The 21,625-nt window shown below is 39.0% G+C and overlaps 1 protein-coding gene across 4 annotated transcripts in view; it reads left to right on the forward strand.

The window, feature by feature from the left end:
- The first annotated feature begins 1,954 nt into the window (after positions 1-1,954).
- The window catches only part of dgki (diacylglycerol kinase, iota), a 133,311-nt gene continuing 113,640 nt past the window's right edge, over positions 1,955-21,625 (forward strand). For all 4 annotated transcript variants that reach the window (XM_041781243.1, XM_041781245.1, XM_041781244.1 and 1 more), the window contains exon 1: positions 1,955-2,410. In XM_041781243.1, the coding sequence (XP_041637177.1) occupies positions 2,187-2,410 (224 nt within the window). In that variant the 5' untranslated portion in view covers positions 1,955-2,186. The remainder of the gene's footprint in view (positions 2,411-21,625) is intronic.

Raw genomic sequence — 21,625 nt, forward strand, 5'->3', positions numbered from 1 at the left:
TGATGCTGCAGAAAGGAGGAGGAGGAGAGGGAATATCCCACAATGCCACGCTGCTCGTCCCATGGGCCAGATGGATGGATGGAGGGACAGACCCGGATGGATGGATGGATAGATGGATGGTTGGATGCGGGTAGTTGTAGTGTTTATTGTCTCCGCCCTCACAGCAGCTCGCGGTTTCGCAGCTTTTAAAACCCCAGTCAAGTCACAAAGACTTAATTACGTGAGTTCCGGTCATGCATTAGAAAATAAAAGCCGTTTAAAGTAAGAACTAAGATTAAGGATGCAATGTCACTCTCAACTCGCCATACAGTACCTATCACAAAGCGAATTTATGACGATATTTTTAACAAAATATCCGGATTTTTAAAGTCGACTTATTAATAAATCTTATCTTTTTTTTCTTTTTTTTTCCTTTATAGGCATGGGCATTTTTACAAAAAATATTTTGGCGTTTATCATCACAAAAATATTTATATTTCTTCATTCAAAATAGCTGATAAAATCCTAAAAAATTACCCTTTATAAAATAAAAATTGAAATAAAAGGTGAAGCCTATTTCTGCCTCTGTTTGTTAAAAAAGATAAATGCAATACATTTATATTATTTGAATCAATTTTTATAAATTTATTTTCATAAATAAGTCTTACTAGAACAGGCCCCAGGCTAGTAAAATTAAATCCCCTGAAAATGTGTAAATTATATGTGCTAGTCATATGTAGACTAGTGTATGCGTCAAGAGTACCTTGATGCAGACAAGATGGCCGACATACATCTGTACCGGAAGTCTCAACCACAAGTCCGGATGTCTAAGGTTAGGCTTAGGCATTAAAACCCGAGTGGTTAGGTTCAGGGTAAGGCAGTGGGGAAGGTGATATATTTGAGATCCAGCACCAAGGGTTAGGCTTAGGCGCTGGCGACTGAGTCCAACAAAAAGAAGAAACTTCCGCTCAGGACTTCCAGCATGGATTGGATGTATAGCGACGTCCATGTTGGCCATCTTGACTGCAGTTGGGTCCCTCTCGTATGCTTTGATATGAAAAAAATGTTTATTTCATGATATAACTATTAGTATCAGGTTTCTATTTGGTTTTGTTCTGTTAGTTCCCAAACTAATCCCCTGTTTTTTTATGTAAAAGGCAAGGCAAGTTTTTCTTTATAGGACCATTCAAACACAATGCAAGTCAAAATACTGAAAGAGCTGAAAACAGAATATTAAAATTATTAAGAGCATTAAAAGACAATGACAAGACATTCAAAATGAAATATATTAAAATTTTCAGTGCTTAACAAATTTATTAGACCACCCTTACCCTAACCAAAGTAAGGTTTATGCCACAGCTGCCCTAAATTAACAGCATTGCTAATTTCCAAAATCATTTTGGATGTTTTTGCAATGGTTAATACACCAATATGTAGAAGCTCTTTAACCAATATGATATTTTTAATGCTAAAATAAAATTATTATTGTTATCCATGAATTTTCAAATTTACTGATTTACAAAAAAACTGAAAAAATAGTAAAGCACATTATTATTTCTTGATGAATATGTGAAATTATAGTTATTTACTTGCATTCCTGAACAGAAAAATGAGTTTTCGTGGTTGAATGTTACGCTTGATTAATTTCTGACTTCTCAGAGAAGCCCAGTGAGCTGGCTCAAATTTGGGTATAAAAAGGTGAATTCAGTTTGAAATTCCTCATTCCTGTTCAAAATGGTAAAACGTGCACATGAAATACTTAAGACATTACATTTTTGATAAAGTAAAAAGGATAAAAAAAAACATTTAAAAAATATTTTCAAGTATTTTATTTGTCTTCACTCATCAAAGTTAACAATTTGGCAACGTACACCCTGTGTTCAGGCTGTTAACGCTTTTATTTTGAAATGTATGACGCTCAGCTTCCTGGCAGACGTTGCTAGCTTGATGTAGCTCGCGCTCAGTTGGTAAGGGCTCGTGAGTGCAGTTCGGTCTGTTGTCCAGGCGGCTGCGCGTGCTGCCGTACCTGGCTGCAGTGTATCAAAGCGGTCAACGGTCAGAAATCATAACGGTCAAACCGCCCCGAACCTTAACGGTCAGCCATTTCCCCCATTAAGTCCTCCTCTCCGACACCGGCATCAGTGTCCCCTCACAAACCAGGGAAGAGGGGGGTCCAGAGCGGGGCGACACACCGAGGACCGACCAGCATGGACCCCCAAGCGAAGGACCGACCGAGCCCGGCTACGGGGGGCTTCAGCGGGCGCCTGGCCACTCTGGGAGCCGATGGGGGTGACTCGGAGTCTGGAGCTGGCTCGGAGGAGGCTGCCGTGGGCTGCTGCAGCGACACGTTCAGCAGCCTGCCCGACATGGAGCAGGAGTCTCTGGAGGAGAAATTAAGGGGACTGGCGTTCAGAAAACAGACCTCATATCGGTGAGTGGAGAGAGGGGAGGATGCTGGGACAGGATGTTTGGTCACGGGAGGATACGTTGGTGTTTGTCTGTTTGCATTTCGCAGTTCTGTTCAGTTCCAACCCTGGGACCGTGAGGAATTTTGATATTTCAGCTCAAAAACGCTTGAAGAATTTCATGTTGCTAGCTTAAGCTTATGAACACAAACTAGGGCTGGGCAATATGGACCAAAAATCATAGCTCTTCATTTTTAGTTGGATAACAATAAGTGATGAATATCTCCATTATGGTTGTTGTATTGATAATGATTCTGGCAAAAATGAAAACATGTTGAAACCTGTTTGACATCTCTGCAACAACACAGAAGTCAAAGAGATGCTCAATATTGAGCAATTTTGTATTAAAACATTGGCAACATTTTTAAAAATATATTTAGACTGTCAAAATTGTCCATGCAATTAAATCACGTGTTATAAAATGTTAAAATCTACATTGTTTTAATCAGTGGTTGTACTGAGACTTACAAAAACTTAATGACATTCGGTCATATTTTTCAACCAAAAGAGTGAAAGAGCAAAATCTAAATTGCACAAAAATATTGGCAACACTGATTAAGTGAGATGAACCAAACCTTACTCCTTGCCAGTTCAACCCATGTTTCTGAATGTATTTTTGTACTTTAGTTAATGTTGGGGTCTGCCTGCATTTTTTGATGATGTACGACAATAAATTACCCAATATTGAACAATTTAGAGCAAAAACATTGGCAACATATCTGTAAAGGATGTCAAAAATTCTATACTATTAAATACCATGGATTAACTGGTAGTATCAAAATGTTCTGAAACTTAATAGCCTTGTCAGATTTTAAGCAAAAGAGTTAGAAAGCAATGCCTAAATTGCACAAATGTATTGCCAACATTTGGAGAAGTGAGATGAACTGGCAAGGATTTAGGGGAATCCTTACTCCTTGGCAAATCCACCAATATTTCCAATCTTATCAATGTAGTTGTGCAATTTAGACATTTTATAAATTGTCCAACGCTGGGCAATTTTTTACTTAAAAATTGGCAAAATATCCATATTCTGAGTTTGTCAAAATCTTCTCTTTAGTAGCATGGGTTTAAAGATGATAATATATCCATTTTTATTAGTAGTTATATCAAAATTTACAGAAATTTAATAATCTTGAGTCATATTTTTCTAGAAATCAAAAGGGAGAGCTATGCTTAAATTGCGCAAATATGTTGGCAACATCTGGACAAGTGAGGGAATGGCAAAAGAGTGAGGAAAACGCCTATTGCATGCCAGTCCAACCCATGTTTCCAAATATTGCCCATGTACTGTATTTGTGCAATTTAGTCAACATGTAGGAGTCTTTCTGCAATTTTTGATGATGTACGACAATAAATTACCCAATATTGAACAATTTAGAGCAAAAACATTGGCAACATATCCGTAAAGGATGTCAAAAATTCTATACTATTTAATGCAATGGGGTTAGTGGTAGCATCAAAATGTTCTGAAACTTAATAACCTTGTGTCAGATTTTAAGCAAAAGAGTTAGAGAGCAATGCCTAAATCAATAAATTGCCCTATAATGGGCAATTTTGTACTGAAACATTAGCAACATATCTGTATATTGAGTTTGTCAAAATCTTCCCTTTAATACCATGCATTATAAGATGGTAATCTGTCCATTATTTATCATTTTTGGTGGTTAAATCAAAACATACAAAAACTTGAAAATCTTGTGTGTCATTATTATCAAAAAAAAAATAAAAAAAAATGGGGGAGCAATGCCTAAATTGCACGAATATGTCGGCAACATTTGGATAAGTGAAGGGAATGGCCAAAGAGTGAAGAAAGAACTCTCAATGCATGCCAGTTCAACCATTGTTTCCAAATATTGCCAATGTATTTGCGCAATTTAGTCATTGTGTGGGAGTCTTCCTGCAATTTTTGATGATGTAAAACAATTAATCAACCGATACTGGGCAATTTTGTACTCAATCATTTGCAACATATCTTTATATTGGGTTGTCAAAATTAAAATTATAAAATCACCATTAATCACGGGTTATAACAAAACTTGCAGAAACATTATAATCTTAAGCCATATTTTTAACCAAAAGATCAAGAGCGCAATCTTTTAGTTGCACTTATATTGGCAACATTTGTATTATTGAGTAGAACTGGCAAGGAGTGAGGGAAATCCTTACTCTTGTTCCTTCCTCCATGTTTCCAAATGTTGCCAATGTTTTTTTGTGCAATTTGGATATTTTACAGAAGCTTGCCTACATATTTTGATGATTTACTACAATAAATAACCTGTTATTTGGCAATTTTGTGCAAAAACATTGGCAACATTTCTGTACAGTTAGGTTGTCAAAAATGTCTGTACTCTTTAGTACAAAACAGCCACTGGTAGTGTCAAAATGTAAGAAAACCTTATAATCCTGAGTCATTTTTTCAACCAAAAGAGTAAGAGAGCAATGCCAAAATTGTGCAAATATGTTGGCAACATGTGGATAAGTGAGTGGAACTGGCAAGGAGTGCCATATTCCTATTTTTTTTTTTATTAAAAGTTAGGCTGGCAACCTCAACCTACAAACACATAATGATTTTAATAGTATTTCCTCACTGTTTATCTTGTTTATATATCATAGAACAGAATGTATTGCCCAGCCCTAACACAAGCTCAGATGAGGACAACATTAGAGGCTGTTTGCTTGTTTGGAAGCTAAATGCAACCATAGGTTGCACATATTATGGTTTGCCCTCACTGTTGACATTATGGGAACCATCATACTTCCCCTCCTCACATTAACGCTCCCACAGGTCATGCCAGTGATGCATCCCAACTAAAGTGCACTCAGTAAATGTGAGCGTGAGCGTGCCTGTCCCTATGGTGTTGTAGCTCTGTTGTGTTGGGAGCATGGGAAGGGGGTTATGGGGAGAAACAGTATTGATTTTTAGGCAGTGAGTGTGTGTTTGTGTGTGAATGCCAGCAGCAGCTTGACACCCTGGTGTGACCGGCAGCTGCTGTTGATAGTGAAAACTGGCCGGAGATCAAATACACACAAAAACACAACCACAGCAGTTTTTATTGTCTAATGCCACACATCTATCCATCCATCCATCCATGGAGGAAACATTTGTGGGTCAGATCAATCTTTTTGGCGTGTTTTTGTCTGGTTGACCTGTTTTTTTTTTTTGTCCATTGTATGTGGAATAGTGAAGCTAAATGGATTGTTGCACTGAAACCTGTGTTGTATCTTTGTAGTTGAGTGTTTGTGTTAGCTCAAATGTCTCCAACAGTTTATAAAGACAGAGAAATCATTAATTTCTTTGGTTGTAACAGGAGATGTACGACATATTAACAGTGGCTGTGGATAAACTGGATGCTAGATCATAAGGTGTTTTCATCGTGCATTTCTGCAACGGCGCCATAATGAAGCTTCATGGAGATGGCACAGAGGGGGGAAAATCACTTCAGGCCCGTTATTCTTCCATGATGTTCATAGTGAAAGTGAAATGTAAATATCATGGCTTTAAATTTCACTATTCTGGGAAAAGTAACAGGACATATCTAACAACATAGATACAGTCAGAATCATGGGGAACGCTCACTGATTCACACTGAGGGGGAAAGCAGAGCAGGGCTGCTGTGTGGCCTTCTGCACTATGAATAAACTTTGAAATCCAGATCTTTTATATTTTAGTTTTATATTTGACCAAGCTGAGGCACAGAGTTGAGAAGCAGAACAGTGTGGCTGCACACCATTCAGTGGGAGGATGACCTTAAAACCTACCACTACATAAAAACTAAAAACTTTGAGTTTAAAAATTCTGACTCGCTGAAGATGAACAATTCCCTGAAAGTAAAAACTTTTATAAACATCTTTAAGATTTTTACACCCAGACCTGCAATAATTTAAGATCTTTTTGCGTCTTAGGTGCAGCTGTGAGACTGCCGCTCTCAGTTCATGTTCAATGTCCAGCTTGGATTTGATTTTGCATTGTAGATGCGACAGGCTTTTACAACTTCCTCACACAGGTAGGATGATGCAAAGTGAAAAGGTGTGGCAAAGGCTCTCGTACCGAAACAAACAAAAAAAAACCCTGAAGTTATCAAAGATTTTAACGTGAACTTTACACAGAAAAAGGAGCTGAAAGGAAATAATGGGACAGTAAAAAGTAGGGCTGGGCAATTAATCAAAAATTAAATCCCAATATAGCCTGCTGCAATTTTCAAATCGCAAAAGGTACAATATTTCTTTGACCTGAAATTTGTGTCAAAATACCAGGTTTAAACTTTTTTTGCAGCAGAGATGTTATGCATGACATACGCAATCATCCAGGTGCCACTTTTTTATATTAGCCTACAAAAAATCCTACCTTCTTCATTTTGTACTTTTTCTTATTGAATATAAGAATGACAAAAACCCTGCAATGCAATAACTCATATCCAATTTGCAATAAGAGTCAAAATCAGCAGAATAAGACACGTATAAAGAATTGTTCAGCCCTTGTTTAGGAATAAAAGAAAGTTGTGGAATGATCACATTTCAAATTGCAATTGCAATATTGGGGAAAAAAAATGTAATTAGATTATTTCCCCAAATCGTTCAGCCCTAGTAAAAAAGGTAAATGTTTGTTAGCGCAAGGTTCAGATGACTTTGACTAGTCCACTGAGTTGTAAGAGTTTTTTTTAAAGTGAAATGAGGCATGAAGGAGCAGTGGTGGACTTATTTTACATCACTGTTGCTGCAGAGCGATGCTGCTGTGGCTTGACCAAAGCATCTTCAAGAGACAAGAAAGCCTGAGATTAACCATGATTAAAAGAAATGTGAGCTCAATGTGGACCTTGATTAATTGTGAATAACTCAGTTAATCTCGACAGCCCTAATTTCCTCAATAAGTAAGTTTGAGTCCTTTTCTGGAGGTTTTGAGAAGCTAACTTGTCAAAGAAGTAACAGCAGTGTTCTTATACCAAGATAACAAGGTAGATAAATGGAGAAGTCGAGAAAACAACAGAAATGTTCTTAGTATCGCAAAAGAAGTGAGTAAACTAAAATGTACAGATGTATAACTGCTTACAACTGCTGCTGGTTCTCATTCACTGTCTTCACTTTAACTTGGAAAATATGTGCTGAATAGATTTTTCCCTCTAAATAATACATTAAGGCCTTATTCACAGAATTCATCAGAGTTAGGAATGAAATACAACTCTGCACTGAGCCTTTTATTCCAGCAGTAATGCACATCCCAATCAGATTATATATGCATCATATGAACGCATAAAACATGAATTATCTGGCTCTTTGGAAAGATGATTAATCTAATTTCAAAAAAGTATGGTGCACTGTAATCCAATTAAAGTTCTTTTGACAGATGCTAATTACTCTTCCATATTTTTGAAGGCCCATCTGCTTTCTTAACAATCACTGGGGTTACGTGTTCTGTAAGGAGAGAAATAACCCCAGGGAGTCCATCTTTATTACCGTTATTGTATCATCATTTATAGAAGCCCTCTCTCTTCCTCTGGGTGTTTTCCCAGAGGGCAGACCAGCTCTGCTTTAGTGAGGTTTCCTGGAGATTGTTCATCATGGGAAATGCTGCAGTGTATTCTCCCTCTCTAGTTTTATAACTGTTATATCCTATTTCTTCTGATTTGTTTTGTACACAAGATGGAAAGTAATCAGCTGTTGATGCGTTTAAGTCTGTTATTGTTCCACTTCCAATCACATGTGAATGTTTGCCAAATAGAGAATATTCATGTTTGTCATGAACCCTCTATCTGACTGGTCTTTATAGGTGATTGAATATTCTAACTCTGTTTGTTTTTGTCCTCAGATGCATCCTAAAGAGCAACATTTATCAGGCTGTTCTTAAAGCTGCTGTAACAGCTGCTGGAGGTGTTTATATGTGAGAGCAGTAAATACACCTCAGAATAACGAATGCATCCCTTCATGTGGACTTCTTAAAGGAATAGGTCAACTTTTGAGAGCTTGTTGCAAAACGTTACATAAGAAAATCTGTTATGTATCTGTACAGTAAGTATAAGGTTAAAGACAGCTAAAGTTGACGTAATTTCTTGTTTTTGTATCATTTAAAACAGTAGTTCTCAACTGGGTGAGCATCAGGACTCACCACCACCTTAACTCTGAATGGCTATTCAAGTTTCCTAATTTTTTCAGTTATAACAGGATGTTTTAAATGATAAATGGTGCAGTTTGGACACTAGATGTAACAAAAGATGCCACAGAAGATATACCCTTCAGAACAAAAGCACGTCATTATCTTTTTTCCACACATTTTTCCACCTTACATCCACCATCCACTGCAAATGGCTCTGCATCTAAGTTTGGGACATATTAAACATTTTGACAACCTTAGAGCAAGCAATAGTTTTACTTTGGTTGGAAACAGCCTGGAAACAAAGGGGAGCAGCTGTCTGTAGTTGTAAGAGAATGACTCACATATAACATTGACACTAGCTAATTGTCATTTTTTAAAATTTCACGTTCAGTCAGTAAAAAACCTAACCTTGCAAAGCAGATGGATTCGCCCGTTTCCGTGTTTCTCACTGGCGAATTCATCTCGCAAGGCTCACATCTGAAGACTGGGCCCTGTAAGACAGTGACAAGACCAATCAGCGTGGGTTGAGGAGTAAGAGGAAGTACTTCCGGACGTGTTGTGATGTAAGCAAGCAGCAACAAGATTACCCTGGATGCTGCTATAGCGCCAGTTTGATCAGAACTTGATGATATTTCTTCGATGTTTTTGCCCTTCTCCTGACCGGTTTCAGCAAGAGTCTAATCGGAGGTGTTTTGTTGCTCTGATTGGTCTGTAATGATGTGACAGACAGAACATTCATCCAGTCACCCTCCAAGTTTTTTTCAAAGGCTCTGCCTTTTCCCAGACACCGTCTATGGGAGGTTTTTCAAATGGATGTGTCCAGTTACAAAAACACTGGAATGTAAAAATAAAACTATGCACGAAGTAAAGATAACCTAACAGCATAACCTACCTATGAACTGACGTGTGTAAAGGACAGCTGGGCTGTCAGGCACATGGGATCACTAAAAGTAGCTTGGTTATCGAGTCAAAAAGGTGTCCTTTTATACATCACTTTCATGCTGTGCTCCACAGTGAGAGTAGAAAGCGTAAAAAACTTGCACAATGCAACTGTTGAACGGTAATTCTCATGAGGAAGTGACTCATGCTATTATGAGCTGTTTGAAACCTTTCAGTGACGACCATGAACTGTCATTGTCAAAAAATGACAGTAATTTTGATGTCCAGTATTCAGTTCTGACTTTCATATCTCACTTATCTTTAAAAGCTCTGCATGTGGAAACTTTACCCTGTGATAGAGATGCCTCAGTTGATCAGTATACATCATTTTTTGTCCTGTTTTCATTAAAGATTTGTGATAGATCAGTAATGCTTCTAGTCATGATCACCACACCTGTGGTTAATACTCTGGTGTTTACATCTGAGAAAAACACTTTTTGTGCTGTTTAGTGTGTTTTAAAGGCTGATGCCCTGACAGCTGTTAAGTATGATAGTTTTGGAATAGTTTTGGATTTATTTTAATTTCAAAATGCTATTAAACAGGAAATTAACTATGGAAATTCTGAGATTAATCACATTAAAGAAATGTAAAAAGGAAAAAGAAGATTTTGACAGGAAACTTTAATAAATATAGCTTTCAGGGGATTTTTTTTTCTAGCAATGTAAAATAATCATATCAGTTTCATAATGATGCTGAGATTGCTTTTTTATTTACTGAGCCCTACACATGTACAAAACTCTTTCATTTCCTCCCTGAATTTTCCTTTGGAGGTTTTTGTACAGGGGCAACATATTGTTGACTGATTAAGGATGAATTTTGTGCTCTTTTTATCAGGTTGCACTGCCACCTGTAGGAGGTTTTAGAGAACTACAAAGCTAAGAAGACTGACCAACCACTAAACCCGAAAACACAAAATATGATCTACAGTCTTAGGTTTCAGGCATGTAGGGGGCTAAGGAGTCATCTTGGGGCCTGATTTGCCACAATCCGGGCTGTGGAATGGGGGTTGGAGCCAAGGTCGAGCTCGATGGCATCTCTTTTGCCTAGGAATCTACATCTACAGTATGACCAGGAGCTTGTGGCAACAGTAGGCCATGCTTACTCCACTCTAAAGGTGATGACAGATTGTTTTCCCATGCCCCGGTAATCTGCAAGGACATCCAGAGCAAGACTGGGGTGAGGGTTAGCGGCTTACCCCCCCCCCATCTACATGTTTTAAGCTCTTGTTCACTGTACGATATATGAGTACTAGCCAAGCCCATTGATACTAGCAGCAAAAAAGTGTGATCAGGGCTGAAATGGGATATAGTAGGGAATAGGGATGCATGCGGTTAATTGGTAAAATGGTTGAATTCATTTAACAATTAGCCGGCACAGGATTAATGAGTCAGTTAAAAAAATTACCTAGCATTTTATAAACAAGGGTTTAAATCCCGGTCCATAATGCACTTTTAAACTGTAATGAACCTCCCACCACTAGAGGTCGCTGTACTTTCAGTTACTGGTTGCTGCCTTCCTGTCTGGGGCTTCACTGGATGTAAACATGAGAAGCTCAGCGGTGGTTTAGCGGTTAGCGTGTATCAGGAACAGCAGGGTATGACAGTTTCTTAAGGGGGGAGATGGAAATAAAGTGGTATGTAGCCTGTCGAGGGTTGGACTCATGTGTAACTACTCACCTAAAGTGAAAAGAGGCCACATATCAAAGCACGATATTAATCTGCAAAGAGGAACAAAGACTGGTGGTGCTAGCTTTTAATGTTAGCCACACTGTAGAGAGTATATCGGGCTAACATCACACCTGCTGACACAGTAACCTTATGAGGAATTTGACTGTTTTCTAAGGATTTTCGCCTCTTTAGACTAGTTGGTTAAATGAAATTTAAATGAGCGTATAGCTGAATAGGGAAATAGACGCTTAACATCCTTAGTAGGGAATCAGTTTTTAAGATAGGAAAAAACTCAGTAAGTGGGCATGATTGGAAGAGTATTTCCCCATGTTAGCATCTTTTCTGTGACCTTTTTCAGTCATTTAACTGTGAGATCATTATTTACTCTAAACAGCATCATTGGAAAACCCCAGTTGGATTAATTTCATTTAGAAAAAGAACACTTGGCTTGTGTAACTGCAGCTATTGTCTGCAGAAGTTTGTTAAATGCGTAGTTTGCTCTTTTTGTTTTGGCGTCCCTCAACCATTTCTAAACATGTGACCACTGGATGAATGCAGCTTGTACCACACAAATCTGCCTTTTTCTCCTTTTCCTCCACTTTCTCATAGATAACAATCATCACAGAAGTGTCAGTTTCATGCCTTTGTGTTATGTTCATCTTTGACCTTAATGGATAAAGCTGTGGATAATCTGTGAATTTTCCTCTTCAAGGACTCAGCCATGTGGAGGAAATGGAATTAGCCGACCAGAGGAGCTGGTTTGTAAGAAGGTAGTTTACATAGCTTTGAAGTAGCCAGTGCCAAGGAGTGAATAACCATATGTGGCGATATGAAAGACCTGAGAAATGATGGTGTCCAACATCAAAGGCCTCCCATGTGTGGGGCTTTTTGTGTCTGCTATTATGTGTTTATGGCGGCGCAAGGCACGTGTAACTTATCTGCCAGACACTCGTCACACTTTGTTATGTGTGTGCGTTCCCAGAATACTGTCCCTCTTTTCATCTATTCTTAGACGTCTCACCCATCTGCCTGCATGACAGCCCTTCCTCAGTCAGAAACACAGTTGCTTTGTACGTCTGTGTGTGAGTGCGTGTTTCATGCCAACCAGTTAGTCAGTACACAAGCTAATCTGTAAGACATCACTTCAATTAGGCAGTCGGAAAGCCAGCCGGACACTCGATCTGTAAGTGAGTCACTAAGTTGTTTTTCTGAACACCTCCTGCTCATCTGGAACATTCAGTTAGTTAGAAGTTCATCTGTGCTGGTTTCGAACTATTCAGCTGTCAACATGGATACTCACTTACAATACAGGAGCTTGTAAAAATATACCGCAACATGAACAGTAGTCCATCATCACTAAACACTCATTCTGAATCCCTAATGGACCTAAAGACAGCACTCAGGCTTCTGTAATATTTAAACCCTTACTGGAAGACTCTGTTACTCATGTCTACATTGACTGATGGATGTGCTACTAGGACTGTTTAAATTATTTATTTGCAATTTTGAGCTTGTGAGAGATGATACGTACCGTAAATTCTCAAACAATAATCAGGGCACTAATAAAAAACCTTGTAGAAGGTACTAAGCCAGAGGTATCCAAGCTTAGGCCTATGGTCCCAATTTATTTTGCCTGCAACGTATCCTAGAAATAAAGGGAAATACATCCCGCATTAGAGCATAAAGCTTATAGTAGGCTATAAAAACCTACCTGGCCCTATGTGAAAATGTAATTGCCCTTAACAAATGGGAGATGAGCCTTTGTGTTCTCTTTGGTCAGCAGTGGTTTTGGCCTTGAAAATCTCTCATGATGCCATTTTTGCCCAGTCTCTTCCTTATTGTTGAATCATGAACTCTGACCTTAACTGAGTCAAGTGAGGCTTACAGGTCTTTAGATGTTGTTTTGGCTTCTTGTGACCTCCTGGATGAGTCATTAATGCACTCTTTGGGTAACTTTCATAGTCTGGCCAGACACTCCTGGGAAGGTTCCCTATGTTTCCAAGTTTTCTCCATTTGTGGATAATGGCTCTCAAGTGAAGCCTGCAGGTATGTCAGTGTTGTTCTGGGCTCTTTTGTGAGCTCCTGGATGATTTGTCAAGGCATTCTTGGGGTCAAGTTGGTTGTCTTCCACTCTCAGGAAGGTTCACCACTGTTATTAAGATTTCCCCATTTGTGGATAATGGCTCTCTTGCAAAGGCTTACAGGTCTTTAGATGTTGTTCTGGGTTCTTTTGTGAGCTCCTGGATGACTCATCAATGCACTCTCTGAGCAATTTTGGTAGGCCAAACACTCCTTTGAAGATTCACCACTGTTCCCAGTTTTCTTTATTTGTGGATAATGGCTCTCTTGCAAAGGCTTACAGGTCTTTAGATGTTGTTCTGGGTTCTTTTGTAAGCTCCTGGATGAGTTGTCATGGCACTCTTGGAGTCAACATGGCCAGCCTGCCACTCTCTGGAAGGTTCATCTCTGTTCCAAGTTTTCTCCATTTGTGGATAATGGCTCTTACGATGGTTTGCTGTTGCCCACAGCCTGAGAAATAGTTTTGTAACCCTTTCCAGACTAACAGTGGTTACTGACTTTGTTTCTCATCTGGTCTTGAATTTCGACATGATGTGTTGCTTTCTTGGCCTACTTCACTTTGACCCTCAGGTCTGGCAGTAATCAGGGCAGGACGAGAGAAAAAATATGGTTAATCACAGTTAATTCATGATTTAACAAGGGGAGGCAATTATTTTTTCACACAAGGCCAGGCGGGTTTGGCTGGCCTTTCCCCCCTTAATTAATGAAATCACTTACTACTAATAACACTACTAATCACTTTACTTGGGTTATCTTTGTCTGATATGAACATTTGTTTGATGATATGAAACATTTAAGTGTGACAACAAAAAGAAATCGGGAAGAGTGGGAATACTTTTTCACTTCCCTGTAAAGCTCTGAGACGTGTGACATCATTGCCACAAGTGTGTGCAGCTGCTGCTGTCAAACACTGCATGAGACCTTACAGAATGAAAATTCATCCCCATTTAATGTGCATTTCAAGCGGCCGCATCACTGCTCAGTTAGTGCTGGAATACACATTGACACAGACCACACTGATGGGGGTTGGCACCACTTTTTAACCACTTCCCCCCTTGTGAGGCCATTTAGAGAAAACTGGGAGTATAGTGTGAGGTATAAAAGCGTATGGGGCGCTGGCTTGACTGGAAACACTCATCAATAAGGACAACAGGGGATGGGGGGAGGAGGGCAGAGCAACTCAGCTGTGGGTTGCACTCATCACTGCAGGCTGAGTTCTCATTACTGTATTATAGATAGCAGAGGTGCAAACTCCATACGGCAAAAACATCCATCCATCTATCCATCTTCTTCTGCTTATTTGGGGTCGCGTCGCGGTGGTAGCAGGCTAGCAGACATCCCCCTTGCCAGTGACCGTTTTCCAGACTAAACAGGGTGTATAATCCCTCCAGTGCATTCTAGGTCTTCCCTGAGGTCTCCCAGCCAGATGTGCCTGAAAAACCTCCATATGGAGGCCTCCAGGAGGCATCCTGATCAGGTGTCCAAACCTGTCAACAAGCTTCTTTTGATGAAAAGGAGCAGTAGCTCTAATCCTAGTCCCCTCTGGATGTCGGAACTCCACCCAATCTGTAAGGCTGAGCCGGGCCACCAGAGAAAACTTATTTCAGACGCTTGTATTCACAGTCTCATTCTTTCAGTCATTACCCAGAGTTCATGAACACAGGTGAGGATATAATCTCTTACATGTAGATTCTAATCCAAGGTGGTGACTTTGTCTGATCATGCAGAGTTCCTTTTAAAATCTGTGCTGTTATAAATGGAACAACAAGGAATTATCATGTTAACGCTTGATAATACTCCGGCTTATAAAAGGGGGCCGGCCCTTGTTTGATCATGCAGGCCATAATAAGGGGCCTAGTCACTAATTGTCTCCCAGTCTTTATTTGGGGATTTACGGCAATAATAAGAGATGAGTTACTGCTTAGATCTAATGCCCTAATACAGGATAACAAAGAAGAACATTGAAGCCCAGCCTTGAGCAGTTACTCTGATTTGTATTTAAAATGTTAGAACAAAAACCTTTCAGTTGAGCTTTGCCTCTGGTTGTTTTTGCTAGACTTTAAGTGATGCTGAATAATAAATACAAACACATATAATCCATTAGTTCACTCCTGTGATTTCATAAATCAGTGGCGTAGAAGCTGGATCTTCTTTGCTGCGGTTTACTCTCTGTGGTTGTTTGTTCGTCTGCACTTTGATTTATTTGTTCTGCTCTCAAACACTGCCCCCAGCCTCTTCTCTCAGCTCGAGACATGTCAAGAATCGGATCCGTACCCTGCAGAAACCAACCTCAACTGTCAAACTAAGCATCAGATCTTGACCCCGACTCTGCTGGTAGAAACGCCAACATGACCTGTTTGCCCACGAGGGGAAGAACACAAAGAAATAAACTCTTTATTTCATCCCTGGGCTTATCATGTGGCGAGATTGCACCACCGCCTTCGTGGGAAATGGTGCAGAAACAAACTGCCACAGGACAGGATGTCGTAACATTATCCCTCCAATATTTACAGCCCACTTCCCAAACAGCAGATCACAATAAGAGCTTGTCATACCACAGCCCAATATACTCAGTTTCACATCTCCGTATACAGCAGAAAGGCTGGACAACACATGAAAAACAGGCGGAGAGGGAATACATAAAAAGATTTGGATGTATCTCTTGTTGCTCCTGCTGAGCACCACCTGCAGGGGTAAACACTGATCAAAGGCCTTTCATCATTGCATGCTGCCAGAATATAAAAATCCCTTTTTAGCCTTCATTAGGACAGAACACAGAGGAGAGAGAGAGCAGAGGGAGGATGAAACATATGAGAGAGGGAGAGGAAAAAAAGGGCATATGTTGAGAGAAAGTCAAAGGTGAGTCACGACTCAATGAGCTTTATGAAAAGGGAGCAGCACAAATGATGCGGAAGAACAAATGTGGACAGGATGGTAGTGACAGAGAGGCAGTGACACATCATAAGGCACATCCCTGTAATACCCGAAGGAGAACTGATACATTAGATGGAGCAATAAAAGTTCACTTCTAAAAATAACAGAAGCCTGATAAGTTGTATGTCCTCACAGACGGTCTTTAATCAAACGCCTAAAATGAGGCATATAAAGTAAGGCTTGGTGAGATGAATTAGGTTATTTTTACACATTTTTAGAGTTGTAGGTAGTAAAGTTTGCTCATTTAGTTGGGGTAGTGTTCGATGTGTAGAGGCCAGGGTCCTTGTCACTGCTTGCAATTTCACGTCTGGATTCTGACACTAATTTGTGCATGTCAGCCCCCATTTTCTCTCTTTCCGTGTTTTTCCTGTCTCTCTCAAGCTCTCCTATCTAACAGGCATAAAAGCATATATCATTTTCAAGAACTGCAGTACTTCTCTGTCAAAATTCTTTGTTTCTTTGCAGTTTTATTGCCCAAAGTCTCCAGAGGGGCTGTGAGCTGAGCTGCCACTTACAGTGTTAGCTATGACTTAAGGTTAGAATTTCTTGTTTCTTTTTTTAAACCAGAAAATAAAATGATTTAGAATAGGAAAATAACCAAATTGGTTACATATTTTTAAAAAATCTGTGTTTTTCTGATACTGCTTTTTTTTACAGCACATTATATCCAGATGAGCTGTGAGCTGAGCTGCCACTTACATCAGCAAAGCTTTTAGGTTATGACCTCATATTTCTCTTTGAAACAAGAATAAAAAAATCTGTAAATAGATAGTAAAGATGGAAAAAGTAGGCTTATGGTACATATATGTAAATATCCAGGGAGGCTGCAAGCTGAGCTACCCCTTGTGACATTAGCTAAGTTTTTAGGCTAGGATATCTTCTTGTTTTTCTCTAAAACAAGACAACAACAAAAACTGAAAGATTGCAAAGCATTCTGTTGAAAAATCAGTGTTTCTCTGACTTCCTTAACTCCACACAGAATGTCTAGAGGGGCTGCAAGCTGAGCTACCTCTTACATTGTTCAGTTTTCTTTTAGGCTAGAACATTTGCTTGTTTCTCACTTAAACAAGAAGAGACAGTGATTTCACATGGGACATTCACTAATGTAGTCTTATGTTGAAAATCAGTTTTTCTCTGATGCTTTTCAGTGTACAAAGAATTTCTAGATGGGCTGTGAGCTGAGCTGCCACTTGCATCAGCAAAGCTTTTAGGTTAGGACTTCATATTTCTCTTTGAAACAACAAAAACAAACTACAAATATAGAATAAAGATGGAAAAAGTGGGCTCATGGTATAAATATGTGAATATCCAGAGAGGCTGCAAGCTGAGCTGCCCCTTGTGACATTAGCTAAGTTTTTAGACTTGGACATCTTCTTGTTTTTCTCTTCAACAAACCAACAAAAAAACTGAAAGATTGCAAAGCATTCCTTAAGAAAAATCAGTGTTTCTCTGACTCCCTGACACATAGAATGTCTAGAGGGGCTGCAAGCTGAGCTACCACTGACATTATTTGATTTTCTTGCAGGCTAGGACGTTTGCTTGTTTCCCACTTAAACAAGAAGAGACAGGAATTTCAAATGGGACACTCACTAATGTAGTCTCATGTTGAAAATCAGTGTTTCTCCGATGATTTTCAGTGAACAAAACTTAGATGAGCTGTGAGCTGAGCTGCCACTCTGGACATTGGCTAAGCTTTCTGGTTCAGAGTTCTTCTTGCTTGCTTTTGGATCGAATTAATACAGTGTTTAGAAAAACAAGAACTATAAGCTGATTATTTGTTCCTTTTAACAGGGCTGCAGAATCCAGGGGGGCTGTGTGTTGAGCTGCCACTATTTTCAGTATTTTTCCTTGCTTTTACCAGTCATCTGAAGAGGCCTGCTCCTCTCTGCAAAAGTGAAATTCAGCGATTAAAACTGTCAAATTTACCAGACGGAGAAGAGAAAGGATTTTCAAGAGGGTCTCAGAGCTGAGCTGCTACTTAAAATGTTAGCTGTGCTTTTAGGGTTGGATTTCTTTTGAACTGTTCTACCATTAGTAGAACTGTCCACAAGGACCCATTTATCTGCAAAACAAACAAATTCAGAGATTTAAACTGAGGAAAACATCAAAGTAGTCTTTGAAAGCTGCAAGCTGAGCTTCCACAAAGGTAGCTCGAGTTTTAGGAGAGGATTTTTACCATTAGCTGTATCATCTGAAAAGGTCTTTTCATTTCTAAAAATGCAAATCAAGTGATCTAAACTGGGAAAAAAACCCAAATAAAGTTCTTTCCTGTTAAAATTCACACTTAGTCACAGTTTTTGATGAGGTTTCCAGGGCTTAGAGCTGATTATTTCTGGTTTTCTCTCTTAATGTCATAATGACTGATGACTGAACCCCCTCATTTGGTAAAAATATGTGTTTAGAAATGCGTAGGAGTATATATGTAACATAAATGTAACTTGCAGAATAAGGCAGAAGTAATTTGGAGATGTTCTAATGAATAGTGGTGTGGAATTGGCTGGTTAGTCTTTCAAAATCAAGTACAAGATTTTATCAGTGTTAGAGTGATGAAGACTTAGTAGTCTACCAATAAACATTTCTTGTTATACACCAAAAACTTTACATTTGATTGTAATTATCATTATTTTACACCATTTACTCTCCATACAAACCTTTACACTTGAAGGCATTCATCAGAGGGGCATGTTTGTGTTGAGTCATGTAACATAGCTTGTATCAGAGTTCATAGGCATACTTACCTTTGTGCTTTTAAGGGAATTCATGAATTTTTAACCTTGTGATCTGACTCTTAAGTTCTTTTGAGTAAACAACGCACACAGGTGGGCTGCCTGAAGGAAACCTCTGCAATGCCACGCTGCTCTCAGTAAAAGTCGAACCAAAGCGATGCATCACAGTGCAGCACAACAGCACCGACTTCCCTGGGGAAATTAAGTTTGACAGAAAAAAATCATTAAACACAACAGGGGACAACATTCAACATATTTAATTGTTCAGAGCAGCTACAGTTGAATTAGCAGTAAACACATCGACTGCTTATGTATCTTTGTAACGTCTCAGTACAAAGCTATCAGCTTGTGCCTTTAAGTGTTTGGACTCTGATAAGTAGTAGTGGTAAGAGAATTACACATGGAGACATTTCAAGACATGGCTGATAGTACACAGAGGACAGCAGATCTTAATTTGAATTTAGCTGTCACATTTGTCACTCCACGGTCTCAGAAAGGTACCAAATTTGGTCATTAGTGAGCCATTCCTGTAAGCTTACTTGCCATTCTATTTTTAGACACACTAGTGATGCAGCTTTGATAAGGTAATGATGGTTTCCTTGTCGGCCAGTGTTTGGTTTAAACTCAAAACTGAATGCTGTATTAACTGAAATGATATGCATGATCCTCAGAGGATGAATCTTGTTGACTTTAGTGATCTTCCAGGCATTCACCATCCAAGAGTAACATCTTTGTAGTGAAATATCATGTTATGAACGGATTAAACCACTTAGACAAGTGTGTACTTGTAGGTAAAACTGTCAACAAATGTTAAATGGGATTGCCAATAAATATTTGTCACTTTTTCATGGTACCCAGATGATGATCCCTATAGCTTTTTCAGATCCACAATCTAAATAATTCAGCCATATTTAAGTGTATCACAAACATAGTGCTACAGCAGGTCAAGTTTCTAATTATCTGGTGCAATATCCTGAACTTCAGTTGTTTAAGATTAATGCATTCATGGTCTTCAGAGGTTTTTCCCCTGTATAAAACCACTATGTTCATCCCTGCATGTTTTCTGAACACCACCAAGACTGACACTTTTGATATATTGTTTTTCCATCTAAGAAGGTCGCTAAAGCATTTAGGCATTGATGGTTCCCAGAGGATTTACCCTCAAGGATGGCTACTTTATTGACATCTGCAGTTTTCCCTAACAACACTACAAGTATTATATTGTTCTTGCAGTTAAACTCTCTTTTCAAGTGGGATTGCCAATAAAAATTACCAACATTTTCACAGTACCCAGAGGTTGATCCCTTTGACTTTTTTAAACCTGGAATCCAAGTGATTCAGCCTTATTCAGCAGCACCAAGACTGTAGTACTATAATTAGGTTAAGTTTTTAATTGTCCGGTGCAATATCCTGAACTTCAGTTGTTTAAGATTAATGCATTCATGGTCTCTAGAGGATATACCCCTATATTAAACAACTTTGTTGATCCTTGCATATTTTCCTCACACCACCAAGACTTTGACATTTTTGTTGAAAGGTCTTTCAATTTGTCTAGAAAGGTCTTTAAAAACATTTAGACACTGATGGTTCCCAGAGGATATACCCTTATGCATAGTTACTTCATTGAGACCTGCCCTTTTCTCTAACAACAAGCGTGACATTGTTGTTGTAGGCAAAACTCTAAATAGGTGTCCAATGGGATTGCCAATAAAAATTCGCCACATTTTTGTAGTACCCAGAGGTTATCCCTTTAACCTAGGTTAACCCACAGTCAAAGAGATTTAGCATTTTACAGTAGCACTAAGACCATAGCACTTCAAGTAGGTAACATTTTTATTATCCAATGAAATATCCCTAAGGCAAAATGTAGTGCATTCAGGGTCTCTAGAGGATATACCCCTGTATAAAACAATAATGATCTAACTCTAGCAAGACTTTGACATTTTTATTGAAAGGTCTGTCCATTTCTCTACAAAGGTCTCGAAAGGTGTTGGTGACTGACGATAAACATTATTAAGAATTTCATGGCCCCAAGAGGTTATACTTCAGGCATCACAGACATGCAACCTATTGACTCCAGGAGAAATGGCACCTCAAGCAGGTCAAAGTTTTTAATTATCCAGTGAAATATGCATGGTATCCCGTACTGATACCACCCCACATTTTAAGGATTCATGGTCTCCAGGGTATATACCCTTGACATTATTGTTTGTTTTTTTAGAAAAGGGGTGAACTGGCTTTGGTTGGATTGCACAGATTTTCATGGTGCCTAGAAGTTGTATTTTTTCAGCTTTGGTAAATCATAGGGATACAACTTTTTTACCAAGAATATTGCACAGGAAGTTGGTCTAAGACTTAATATATTCAGTGAAACATCCCAAATGTCTACTTCTTGTAGATTGGCAGAACACTCTAGGCATTCGTGATTCCCCTGATTATATACCCCTATATACCTTTGCTTTGTGATCATGCTCTAACATCATTAAAACAACACCAGATGTTGTTTGGATTACCAGTAAAAGTAACCTAGCCATTCATGGTGCCCAGAGGTGGAATAATGTGACCTTAAAATCAAAGGGATTCAACCTCTTGAAAACACCGTAAGTAGGCAAATGGTTTTATTCATCCGATGAAATATCCCAAACATATTCCGGACCATTTGGGTTAATTGTAAGGCATTCATGGTTTCCACATGTTATACCCTTATATCAACATTGCTAATTCTCTTACTTTGCCTCTTTCTTCCC

The sequence above is a fragment of the Cheilinus undulatus genome, linkage group 23, assembly GCF_018320785.1.
Source record: "Cheilinus undulatus linkage group 23, ASM1832078v1, whole genome shotgun sequence".
In the NCBI taxonomy this organism is placed as follows: Eukaryota; Metazoa; Chordata; class Actinopteri; order Labriformes; family Labridae; genus Cheilinus; species Cheilinus undulatus.